We start from the raw sequence: 12,245 nt of genomic DNA on the forward strand, positions 1-12,245 counted from the left end.
GTTAGCTTTATCAGAATGATCCCTTTAGGGGTGTATTTTGGTTTTAAATGCTATAAAGTAAACTCAAAAGTGCCATGTGAAACCTGTACAGTAGATCATGTGTTGCTACCCAGAGAGTAAATATGACAAACCATCAGTCCAAGCACAAGCAGCATGGCTATATCTGAACTTCTTATTAAACCAAACAGTAAAATTATTTAATCAAAGAAACAACCCAATGATTTTTCAGCCAACTAAAACCTGACTAATCCCTTTGTTAGATTAGTAGATAGTTCAGCCAAATGTTAAAATATTAACCTAAATATAATCAAACTTGTTTGATCTTCTTCTGCCAAACACAAAAGATATCTTGAAGAATGTTTCACTGAGAAGAAAATGTCTTTTATATTTCACAAAAAAAAGTCATACAGGTTTGGAATGACATGAAGGTGAGTAAATGATGACAACATTTTCATTTTGGCTGAAATATCTCTTTAAGAAGCCTTAATTGAAAATTACATGTAACCAAATTATTTAAAGAAAAACTAAATAAACATTATTTTCCTCCATATCTTGCAGCTCTACAGCCTCCTTTGAATGGCATACTCCACTTTACGCTTGGTAAAGCTGAAACACATATACAGAAATTCTCAGGACAGAATGAATCTTATTGCTCAACATACTCAAGTTTGTTCAGTGTGCAGTTTGGATCATTCAGTAGATCAGAGAGCATATTGCCTCCTGATTCACCCGTGCGATTGTTGCTAAGATCCAGCTCTCTCAGGTGTGAGGGGTTTGAACGCAGAGCTGAAGCCAAAAAACAGCAGCCTTCATCTGTCACCTCACAGTTTGATAATCTAAATAGAAACAATGAATATATCGGTTACATTAGTGCCCGGTTTCACAGACAAAACTTAACCCTCTGGGGTCGGCGTTATCGCTGGCGATACCAGCTCACTTTTTTCCTTATCAGTGCAAAAGAGACTCAAATTACTCTGTTGATTTTGATCTTACATATAAGTGCTGTACATCATTACATCCTATTAAGTGTCTATTTTTTTGTGGGTACTCACAATAAAAACAAAGTGTTGTGCTTTTCGTCAAATAAAGAAAAATAAACATGATGCGCGTTTTACCTTCTCTCGTCAGTGAGGTCCATTCTGAAACGCGTCCGAAAATTGAACTGTAACTCTGTCAATACTTGTCACAGAGATACGAGATTTCTCTTTATGAAGCTGAAATTCTCTTCTTTTAAATGAAGTTATTTATATAAAAAAACAAATATTCTTAGTTTATGTAATCTGTATGAAAATAGAGAGATATCAGTATTTTTCTTTCCAGCTCATTATACCTCACTACGCGTTAATGTGCCACGCCCACGGAGAGCGCGCGGTATTCAAACGCAAATGATCTAAGGCAAGCCATGCAAACATGCCAACGCCCACCAGCTGGATTATAAAATCATGTTTAGTAAGTTTCTTACTACCGCTGTGAACACAGCGTATCCCTACCCTGTGAGGAATAATACTATCTAATAACCCTGGAAAATGTACCAGAAGTGCTGGTAGTTTCATTTCGAGGAGCAACGGATCCAGCTGATGTAGTAAGTCATTTATTCTTAAGTGCTTTGTTCTAATCACGATATTGAATAGTGTCTATAATCCGCAAAAAGACTGTTCAATTATGAATTGCGTGTCTGTGTGACACGTAACGCGTAATGAGGTATAATGAGCTGGAAAGAAAAATACTGACACCTCTCTCTTTTCATACAGATTACATAAACTGAGAATATTTGTTTTTTATATAAATTACTTCATTTAAAGGAAGAGAATTTCAGATTCATAAAGAGAAATCTCTCGTATCTCTGTGACAAATATTGACAGAGTTACAGTTAATTTTTCGGACGCGTTTCAGAATGGACCTCACTGACGAGAGAGGGTAAAACGCGCATCATGTTTATTTTTCTTTATTTGACGAAAAGCACAACACTTTGTTTTTATTGTGAGTACCCACAAGAAAAATAGACACTTAACAGGATGTAATGATGTACAGCACTTATATGTAAGATCAAAATCAACAGAGTAATTTGAGTCTCTTTTGCACTGATAAGGAAAAAAGTGAGCTGGTATCGCCACTTTGTTTACTACAGTTATACAGCGCGTGTCTGTGCCGTTCATTCAATCTCGCATCTACATTAGTAAACATGTTATTAAATTTACATGAACACATCCAAACTATATTGCTATAGCCTACTAAGATGAGTAAAAATAGACTGAAATATGTTGAAATAAAATGTCTGTATAAGCAACAAACTGCAAATTAACATGTATATGCTAATATATCATACACAATATGTTACAGACTAAATAAGAATGTTTAGACAAGATTTTGTGATTAGTTTTGGATAGATTATAAAGTTTTGACTGTAAAAAAAGACTACTGTCACATTAAATAGCTAAGCTTTTGTTCACCAATTTCTGCTCATGTTAAATATACTATATGATGTTTTGTCAAAAATAAAGTAGGTATATTGAATTATCAACTAAGATGTTATTATAGTGTTTGTTCCAATATTCAAAATAATGAATCCTTACCTTTTTTAATACGTGTGATAAAATGTATACTTTTTACAAAGAAAGAATACACTTGAAATATTGTTAAAATTGTAATTATTGTTGTAATTCTAACCTATTTGTAATTGGTTACAATTTCTAATTGTAAAATATGTATATATAGATAATTTCTTTTGTCCTTGCGTTCTTTGGGACCCTGTGACATTCCTGTGTGAAAGGGCTAATTAATATGCAGCTCATTATGTATGTGGCACATTATCCGGCCTTTGTCTTCTCAGGTGTGAACACGCCTCCACGCATATTGCCTTTCCAAACAAAAGGTGTCTTACAAAATTTAAATCAATGTATTGTTTTGTGTAAATGATTAAGCAGGATGATTTTCAGATCATTTTGAAGCAAAAATTCTAGGCAACAATGCCCATTAGTCAAAAGTCTTGTAGACACATATTTATTATGTGTTTGGTGGCCTTATTTCAGACACTTTAAGTTTTACTTTTTTCAATAACCATGCATAAACAATATTCTCTCAAAAATACAAACATGTACATACATGTTGCTCACATAATACGGTAGCCCCGTTTGTGCTATATAGAGTGAATTTACACCTTTGCCATTAACATGTTTTTAAATAACTGAAAAAAGCACAAATGTCAGAGCATGTCAGAACACCTCCAGGACCCAGAAAACCCCTCAGACCCCTGAGGGTTAAGCCTAATCCCAAACTAAACTGCATGTTTGAGTTGTCTTAACTGGAAGTAACATGGCACCATTGATTTGTCTTTAAGATGCACACTAGTACTGTTTTTTTCTATGACGCGTTTAAAAAGGCTACTTAAATGTCCTAATTTAACTAAGGCCTATTCCTGGCTTAATCTAATCCCTGTCTGTGAAACCATTCAATTGTTCAATCTTTTGACCTGAATGAGGCAATCAAATATTTAGCTAATTTTAAACTGCATTTAATGTAAGTTGTAGATTAGTAATAAAACATTATTGCTTCCTAAATTTGTCTTTATTTAAATATGCAATTTATGTTTTCTATTCCTATTAATTTTTTTTGCCATGTGATGTTTAACGCAATTGCAACTGGAGTAATATTAAAAAGCAGTCTGTTGATTATATCTTCATTTTCAAGACTTATTAATAAAATACATTTAATAATGTGTTGGTTTCTGTAATCATATCTGATGTGTATCAAATCAACAAACATTAAGACATTGGAATCTCAAACCCCAGTATCTCCAGCTGACAGTTTGGGCTCTTCAGTCCATTAGAGAGCAGTTTTACTACCGAATCACATAGGTAATTGATACTCATGTCCAGATCTTTCAGACAGGAGTTTGTAGATTGTAGGACTGATGACACAATTTCACAGCACTGACCAGAGATTTTACAGCCTGCCAATCTGAACAGAATAATAATTACCATTTTATTATTAATAAAAACAAATAATTACACTTCCATAGAAACATATACTGGTAAAGGTGGAATCTCTCTTTTTAAAAATAAATTATAGGTTCTGCTGAAAGGAGAATATGGTTCTGATCGCCTGTTGATCTATAGCCATCTACCAGGTACTGAGGTTCATAAGCAAATAGATTTGTATCTCCTGAAGGAAATAGCTGTGTTTAAGTTTTGGTTTTAGGTTCTGAGTAAATAAAATGCTGCATCAACGGTGCCATAAACTGTGCTGTTGACACTCGACAAATTGTTTTTGCACAACAATATTCTTCTTTCTTTTTAGAGAAGATGACTCTTATATATGAATGTCAATATGCATGCATTAAAGAGCCTATCAAAATTAAACATATAGTCAATTTATAATGCTTCAAAATACTGATTGAATGAATCTCAAACCCCAGTATCTTCAGCTGACAGTTTGGGCTCTTCAGTCCATCAGAGAGCAGCATTACTCCTAAATCCTGCAGGCCATTGTCCCTCATGTCCAGCTCTATCAAACGGGAGCTTGATGATTGTAGAACTGACGCCACATATTCACAGCACTGACCAGTGAGTGCACAGCCTGCCAATCTAAACAGAACAATAAACAAAGGACTAATTACACTTCCATTTAATATATACTGATAAAAGTGGAATCTCTCTGACTTCATAAACAGAATATGGAGAATATGGTTCTGATCACCAGTCAATCTGGACAGCCATCTACCAGATATTGAGGATCATAAGTAAATAGATGTGTGTCTCCTGAAGTAAATAGTCATGTTTGAGTAAGTTTGGGTTTTAGGTTCTGACTAAATGAAGTAGCCGATAGCGACTACCGATTTTTTCTCATAATGATTGGCTGATACCAAGTGGCATACTTAAAAGTAATGGCTTACTTTTAGTAACTCTACAAAAACAACACAAAAAACAACAACAAGGTATCATTAAGTACATTGTCTCATTTCATAGAAAAAAAAACCTTTAAAATTTAGAAGAAAATAGGTCTTGATCATGTTTGGAGGTTCTTATGTTAACACTGCTGTGAAAACCCCAGAAAAACGCTATGCAATTTATTGATTTATTTGGTTATTTATGCTTGGCATGATGGCTATTAGAAAGTATATATTACAGGTCCTAAAATCAAGTTTGGTTTAGTTTTGGATTATCTTCCAGCACTGTTTCAGCGGTGCGCTCCTATTCTATGGTGCATGGGAAATCATGACCTGTCAATCTGAGCAATCAATCCAACACAAGCACTCTTCAGCTGTAAAACCATTTGTCCGATTAGTCTCAACACATCGTCCCTACCCACAATAACCGAGATCCAGTTTCCATTAATTTAAAATCACTTTGGAAAACACTGCATCAGGATTGTGATGCAATCAGATCTCGGAAGTCTTATAGCTTAAGCTACACAGGATGCTTGGCATTATTTTATGTTGTGTGTTGGCTCATTTGAATCAAGACAAACTAACACACCAAGTTAGTTACAAAGCAGAACGTGATGCAAAAGCCTAATCTGTTTACTGTTTACATGCACGTCGGTGGTAATTTTATATGGTTTTATCTCATCAAATTGTGATTGGTGTGTGAGATGGGCCAAATTTAGTAACTCCTGATTGAGCTGTCTATGAATGTGAATACATAGAATCTACTTAACATAGCGAAACTCAGACAGGTTGAGTTTTGGGCAACCTGAGTTTGAGTCCCGACTCTGGGACCTTTTCCAATCCCGTCTCCCTCTCTCTCTTTCACTTAGCTTCCTGTCGATTATCTATGTGATCTAAAAAAACTCATTGTATCTCAACCAAAACTAAATAGAAGAAAAAAAGACCTACTTAATATTAAATATATAGTTATAAATTATATAATACATCAGCATAAAGCATAAATGAATCTCAAACCTCAGTATCTTTAGCTGACTGTTTGGGTTCTTCAGTCCATCAGAGAGCCGCTTCACTCCTGAATCCTGCAACTCATTGCCACTCATGTCCAACTCTATCAGATGGGAGTTTGATGATTGTAGAATTGATGCCACATATTTACAGCACTGACCAGTGAGATAACAGTCTGTCAAACTGAATAGAATAAAAGAAAACTGAATAATTACACATCCATTTATAAATCAAAGACAAAAATAGGAGTAGCAAATTAGTCGAAAAGGAAATTTAATTAATCCAGAGTATCGCAAGTAAATAGATTTGTATCTCCTGAGGGATATAGTCATGTTTGAGTAAATGAAGTAGCCAATAGTGACTACCGATTTCTTGTCATCATGATTGGCTGATACCAATCCCAATTGTTCAAGCTTTATACAAGTGATATGTAAGATCTCTGTTGGCTGTCACTTTATACAGATCAGAAGATTTTCAGATCAGAAAGAGCTTTATTGCCAAGTGTGCTTGCACACACAAGGAATTTGTTTTGGTACTGAGGCTTCCAGTGGACATATACAAATACAACATGAAACATAATACTACAAATTATAAGAATAAAAAATGAAAGTATAAATATATAAGAATAAAACTATCACAGTTGGGTTTAGTCAGAATAGACATTTTCAGATTTACAGATTATGAACCTATTTACAGTGTTTTGAATATTATAAATAAATAAATCTACATATAAGTATCACCTGAGTTGTGGGATATTGCACTAAACAGTGGGAGTATTGCACTTACAGGCATATGCCTTGGGAGGAGTGTTAACTGTTCAGGAGGGAAATGGCCTGTGGGAAGAAACTGTTCCTGTGCCGAGATGTTCTTGTGGCCAGTGATCTGAGTCTCCGTCTTGACGGTAACAGTTCAAACAGGTGGTGTCCAGGGTGAGTGGAGTCTGTGATGATTTTACCTGCTCTCTTCCTCACTCTGGAAGAGTACAGGTCCTGGAGGTTTGGCAGGGGGGCACCAATAATCCTCTCCGCAGTACGGACTGTCCGTTGTAGTCTCCTGATGTCTGATTTGGTAGCTGAACCAAACCAGACAGTGATGGAAGCGCACAAGACAGACTCAATGACGGCTGAGTAGAACTGAATCAGCAGATCCTGTGGCAGGTTGAACTTCCTCAGCTGGCGAAGGAAGTACAGTCTCTGCTGGGCCTTTTTCACAGTGGAGTCAATGTGATTGTCCCACTTCAGGTCCTGAGAGATGATAGTGCCCAGGAACCTGAATGACTCCACTGCTTCCACAGTGCTGTTCATGATGGTGAGTGGGAGGAGTGCTGAGCTGTTCCTCCTGAAGTCCACGATCATCTCCACTGTTTTGAGCGTGTTCAGCTCAAGGTTGTTATAACTGCACCAGGCATCCAGCTGTTCAACCTCCAGTCTGTAAGCAGACTCGTCACCGTTTCGGATGAGACCGATGACAGTGGTGTCGTCTGCAAATTTCAGGAGCTTGACAGTGGGGTCTTTAGAAGTGCAGTCATTAGTGTAAAGGGAGAAGAGCAGTGGGGAGAGAACGCACCCTTGGGGAGCACCAGTGCTGATTGTGAGTGTCTTGGATGTGTGTTTCCCCAGTCTCACTCGCTGCTGCCGGTCCGTCAGAAAGCTGGTGATCCACTGACAGATCGAGGATGGTATGGAGAGCTGGGTCAGTTTGGCTGTGAGAAGACCAGGCATGATGGTATTGAAGGCCGAACTGAAGTCCACAAAGAGGATCCTTGCATAAGTCCCTGGTCTGTCGAGATGTTGCAGGATATAATGCAGTCCCATGTTGACTGCATCATCCACAGACCTGTTTGCTCTGTAAGCAAACTGAAAGGGATCCAGCAGGGGTCCAGTGATGTCCTTCAGGTGGGCCAGCACCAGTCTTTCAAACGACTTCATGACCACAGACGTGAGAGCGACAGGTCTGTAGTCATTAAGTCCAGTGATTTTGGGTTTTTTGGGGACAGGAATGATAGTGGAGCGTTTGAAGCAGCAGGGAACTTCACACTGCTCCAATGATCTGTTGAAGATCTGCGTGAAGACCGGGGCCAGTTGGTCAGCGCAGGCTTTTAAACAAGCAGATGAGATGCCGTCTGGGCCTGAGGCTTTCCTAGTCTTCTGTTTTTTGAAGACTCGGCTCACGTCCTCCACACAGACCTTAAGCTCAGGTTGGATGGCAGGAGGGGGGAGTGATAATTGGAGAACAGGAGGTGATGCTGAATGTGTGAAGTGCAGATCAGACCGGGTGTGTGGTGTGAATGAGGGCTTTTCAAACCGGCAGTAAAATGAATTTAAATCGTCAGCCAGGTGTTGATTGTCCACAGATCGAGGGGATGGTGACTTGTAGTTGGTAATGTTCCTCAGGCCATTCCAGACTGATGATGGGTCGTTGGATGAAAACTGGTTTTTCAGTTTATCAGAGTAGTTCCTTTTAGCAACTCTGATCTCCTTTGTCAATCTGTTTCTGGCCTGGTTATACAAGATTTTATCCCCACTTCTGTAAGCATCCTCTTTGGCATGACGAAGGTGTTTGAGTTTCCCAGTAAACCATGGTTTATCATTAGTGAATGATAAGAATGTCCTGGTAGGAATGCATGTATCCTCACAGAAACTTATATATGATGTTACAGTATCTGTGAGCTCATCCAGATCATTGGTAGCAGCTTCAAAAACAGTCCAATCAGTGCAATCAAAGCAGGCCTGTAGATTCTGCTCTGCTTCATTAGTCCATCTTTTCACAGTCCTTAACACAGGTTTAGCTGATTTCAGTTCCTGCCTGTAGGTCGGTATGAGATGAACCAAACAGTGATCAGAGAGCCCCAAAGCTGCCCGTGGGACGGAGTGATATGCATTTCTTATTGTGGTGTAACAGTGGTCCAGTATATTACTGTCTCTGGTGGGACATGTAACGTGCTGTCTGTATTTTGGTAGTTCACGGGAAAGATTTGCTTTGTTAAAATCCCCAAGAATGATTAAAAGAGAGTCTGGGTACCTTTGTTCCGTTTCAGATATTTGTTCAGCCAGCTGTTGTAGCGCCGCGCTCGCGCACGCGTCTGGAGGGATGTAAACATTCACGAGAATGAAAGAGGAAAATTCCCGAGGCGAGTAGAAGGGTTTACAGTTTATGAAATGTGCCTCTAAATTAGGAGAGCACATCTTCTTCAGTGTTGTTACATCTGAACACCAACTTTCGTTAATGTAGAAACACAATCCACCACCTCTCGTTTTCCCCGTTAGCTCCGCGATGCGATCCGCTCGGAACAGCTGGAAGCCCGGCAGATGTATTGCGTTGTCCGGTATGGCTTCACTCAGCCAGGTTTCAGTGAAGCACAAAGCAGCAGAGTTTAAAAAATCCTTGTTAGTGTGGGTGAGGAGAAGAAGTTCATCCGTTTTGTTAGGAAGGGATCGGAGATTCGCGAGATGAATGCTGGGGAGTGCAGTGCGCAGGCCGCGCTCGCGGAGTTTAACCAGCGCGCCGGCTCGCTTCCCGCGTTTGCGTCTGAACGCGCGTTTGAACAACAACGCTGCCCCTCCGACGAGAATGTCCAGCAAAACGTCCGAATAATCAAAAACTGTAGAAAAGGTTTCTGGTGTGTGTTTCCTAATGTCCAGTAGTTCGTCTTTGGTGAAACTGATAGGAAAAGAATGACTAAACGCAGAACAAACGAACAAAAACAACACAATAGCTGGAGAGCTCCACACCGAGGCAGCCATCCGCGGCGCCATCTTGGATGAGTGATACCCATTACACTCTAAAAGCATTATTAATGATTTCACATGATTTCAAGTGGCATACTTCAAAGTAATGGCTTACTTTTAGTAACTCTACAAAAGGTATCATTAAATTGTATAACATTATTATAATGAATGATAAATAGGAGTGAAACAATTCATTCGTTTTCTCGATGCATCGATTACAAATCCTGACTATGCATTTGCATCGATCTTGAATTGTGTATTTTTAAGTCGTGAATCATTGTTTCGGTTATTAATCGATTTAAAATGCTAATAATCAAATTTATCGCGATTTGATAGCGATTCAGTGCTTTAAAATAGTTAAACATTAACTTAATACATGCACAAATTAATGGAGACTCTCACAGCTCTCCTTCATAGATATGCACCGCACTCCCCTAGTGAAAAAACCTAAAACAAAATGTAATTTATTTCATACTAAGTATAAAACAACACCATTACCATATGTACTAACATTTCACTTGAGACTTATTGATGTAATTAAACTTTATTTTTAAGTAAACTTTATTTTAATTATATTAGTAAGGGATAGTATCATCTCTGTATAATATCATTATTTAATTGCAGGAAATTTATAATATAATTCTTGCATAATATAATTCTTTAAATGCAGGATATTTAAAAGTGTACCTAAATTATACTTAATTTATACTTGCAATAGTTCCACTTCAGCACAATCAAATATACTTAAGATCTTTTGATGGACCTCAGTACTATTTCTGCCACACTCTCACACCACATGGACTCGTCATGTTTTGTCATCACCTGCCTTTGTCAATATTATCAATACTATATTGTCAATACTATTGTATTATAGCATATAAGTACATTTAGACCACTTAACATAATTGCGATAATGATGTGAAGAGACTTTCAACCAGCATAACAAAAATGTTTCTGAAACAAATCGCCTACCCTGCAATTAAATGTAAATTTATAAACTGAAAACTGTAGTCTCATTCTTTGATTTTCATCCTCTTGTTTTCCAGTAAGAGAATAACTCAACACACACACACACACACACACACACACACACACACACACACACACACACACACACACACACACACACACACACACACACAACTTGTGTTGTTTTAATTTTGCTATATAAATAAAGTTGCTATTGCTAGTGGAGAACCATTGTTTGTTCAGGGTATTTTACAATGGCTTTGAACAAGAATCAGTCAGTCATAATCAAGAAACGGAACAATCTGTTTTATAAGAAACATTTTTCAACGCATAAACTTATAATTCTGCTACTGCCTTCTGATTGGTCAACCCAGAGTTCCAGTGGTGATTTAGTAACAGTTGTGATGTGAAACAGCTGTTCAGCTGCTACTGTGTATATCACTGCACAGCACTCATTGAAAGCAACTTAGTTTACCTTAGATTTACCAGCAGACGCTTTATGGATTTGACTACTGAATGAATTATTGAAATCACAAACCTCAGTTTCCTCAGCTGACAGTTTGGGCTCTTCAGTCCATCAGAGAGCATCTTCACTCCTGAATCCTGCAGCTCATTGCCACTCATGTCCAGCTCTATCAGATGGGAGTTTGATGATTGTAGAACTGATGCCAGACTGATTTCACAGCACTGATCAGTAAGATTACAATTTGCCAACCTGAACAGCATAATTAAAAACAGGTTAATAATTAAACATCAATTTTGATTTAAATTACTTCACAGCTTAAGCTAAAGTTTAGAACAATAACATGACAGATCTTACAGGCTATCTTTTATTTTACTATATACTAACCAGTCACATTTCACGCTTTAAAGACATTTAACAGAAGAAAATCTGGCAGTGGATTTCTCATCATTATTTATCATATTCTGTAGTTCTTTTATTTATCATATTATATTCATCATTTCCTCTTGGGGCTCTTGTTTTTACTTGGTTTCTAAATAAATAATTTGTTAGGCTGGGAGTTGAACACAGGGGTACTTATAGTCTAATATGAATGTTACCATAATTTGGTTGAATTTCTGGATCTATAATATGGTTATTTATGTTGATCAACAATCAGAAATAACCTCATATTCCACCCAGACCCCATTACACCAGCCATGATGTGTGATGGAATTTCTATGTATTTAAATAGGTTATTCATGTTTTTTATGTATTTCTATTTAGTTTTTGGTCTTGTCGTGTGAGTTGCAATCATTTTGTTATTGATGCAGTAATATTATAATATGTTGCTCAGACATTCAGATAATTTTGTCATTGTCTTTATTACATTATAATTACATTCAATCATTTATTTGGTTTGGGTAATCATACTTTGTGTATATGTTGTGTGAAATCAACATTTAAAAACACATCTAAATCTCAAACCTCAGTTTCTTTAGCTGACAGTTTGGGCTCTTCAGTCCATCAGAGAGAAGCTTCACTCCTGAATCCTTCAGCTCATTGTCACTCATGTCCAGCTCTATCAGGGATGAGTTTAGTATATGCAGGGCCAAAGCCACAGTTTCATAGCAGGTGTCATCAAGTGCACACGAGGAGAGTCTGAAAAAACAGGATATTTGACCAAGACATTTATTGTGTGTTTATCTTGTTGGAA

The 12,245-nt window shown here is 37.5% G+C and overlaps 1 protein-coding gene across 5 annotated transcripts in view; it reads right to left on the reverse strand.

Moving 5' to 3' along the window:
* Positions 1 to 12,245, reverse strand: part of LOC143752916 (NACHT, LRR and PYD domains-containing protein 3) — a 38,058-nt gene that overhangs the window by 2,352 nt on the left and 23,461 nt on the right. Inside the window, exons 5-10 of one of the 5 annotated variants that reach the window (XM_077245604.1) lie at positions 12,017 to 12,190; positions 11,126 to 11,302; positions 5,900 to 6,073; positions 4,410 to 4,583; positions 3,784 to 3,957; positions 663 to 836 (exon numbers count right to left, since the gene is read on the reverse strand). In XM_077245604.1, the coding sequence (XP_077101719.1) occupies positions 663 to 836; positions 3,784 to 3,957; positions 4,410 to 4,583; positions 5,900 to 6,073; positions 11,126 to 11,302; positions 12,017 to 12,190 (1,047 nt within the window). Of the gene's footprint in view, positions 1 to 359; positions 837 to 3,783; positions 3,958 to 4,409; positions 4,584 to 5,899; positions 6,074 to 11,125; positions 11,303 to 12,016; positions 12,191 to 12,245 lie in introns of those variants that run through there. The other 4 variants (XM_077245605.1, XM_077245606.1, XM_077245607.1 and 1 more) reach the window with 4 other exon arrangements.

This window comes from Siphateles boraxobius, unplaced genomic scaffold (assembly GCF_051911475.1).
Source record: "Siphateles boraxobius isolate OS27281-9 unplaced genomic scaffold, OSU_SipBor_1 27, whole genome shotgun sequence".
NCBI lineage: Eukaryota > Metazoa > Chordata > Actinopteri > Cypriniformes > Leuciscidae > Siphateles > Siphateles boraxobius.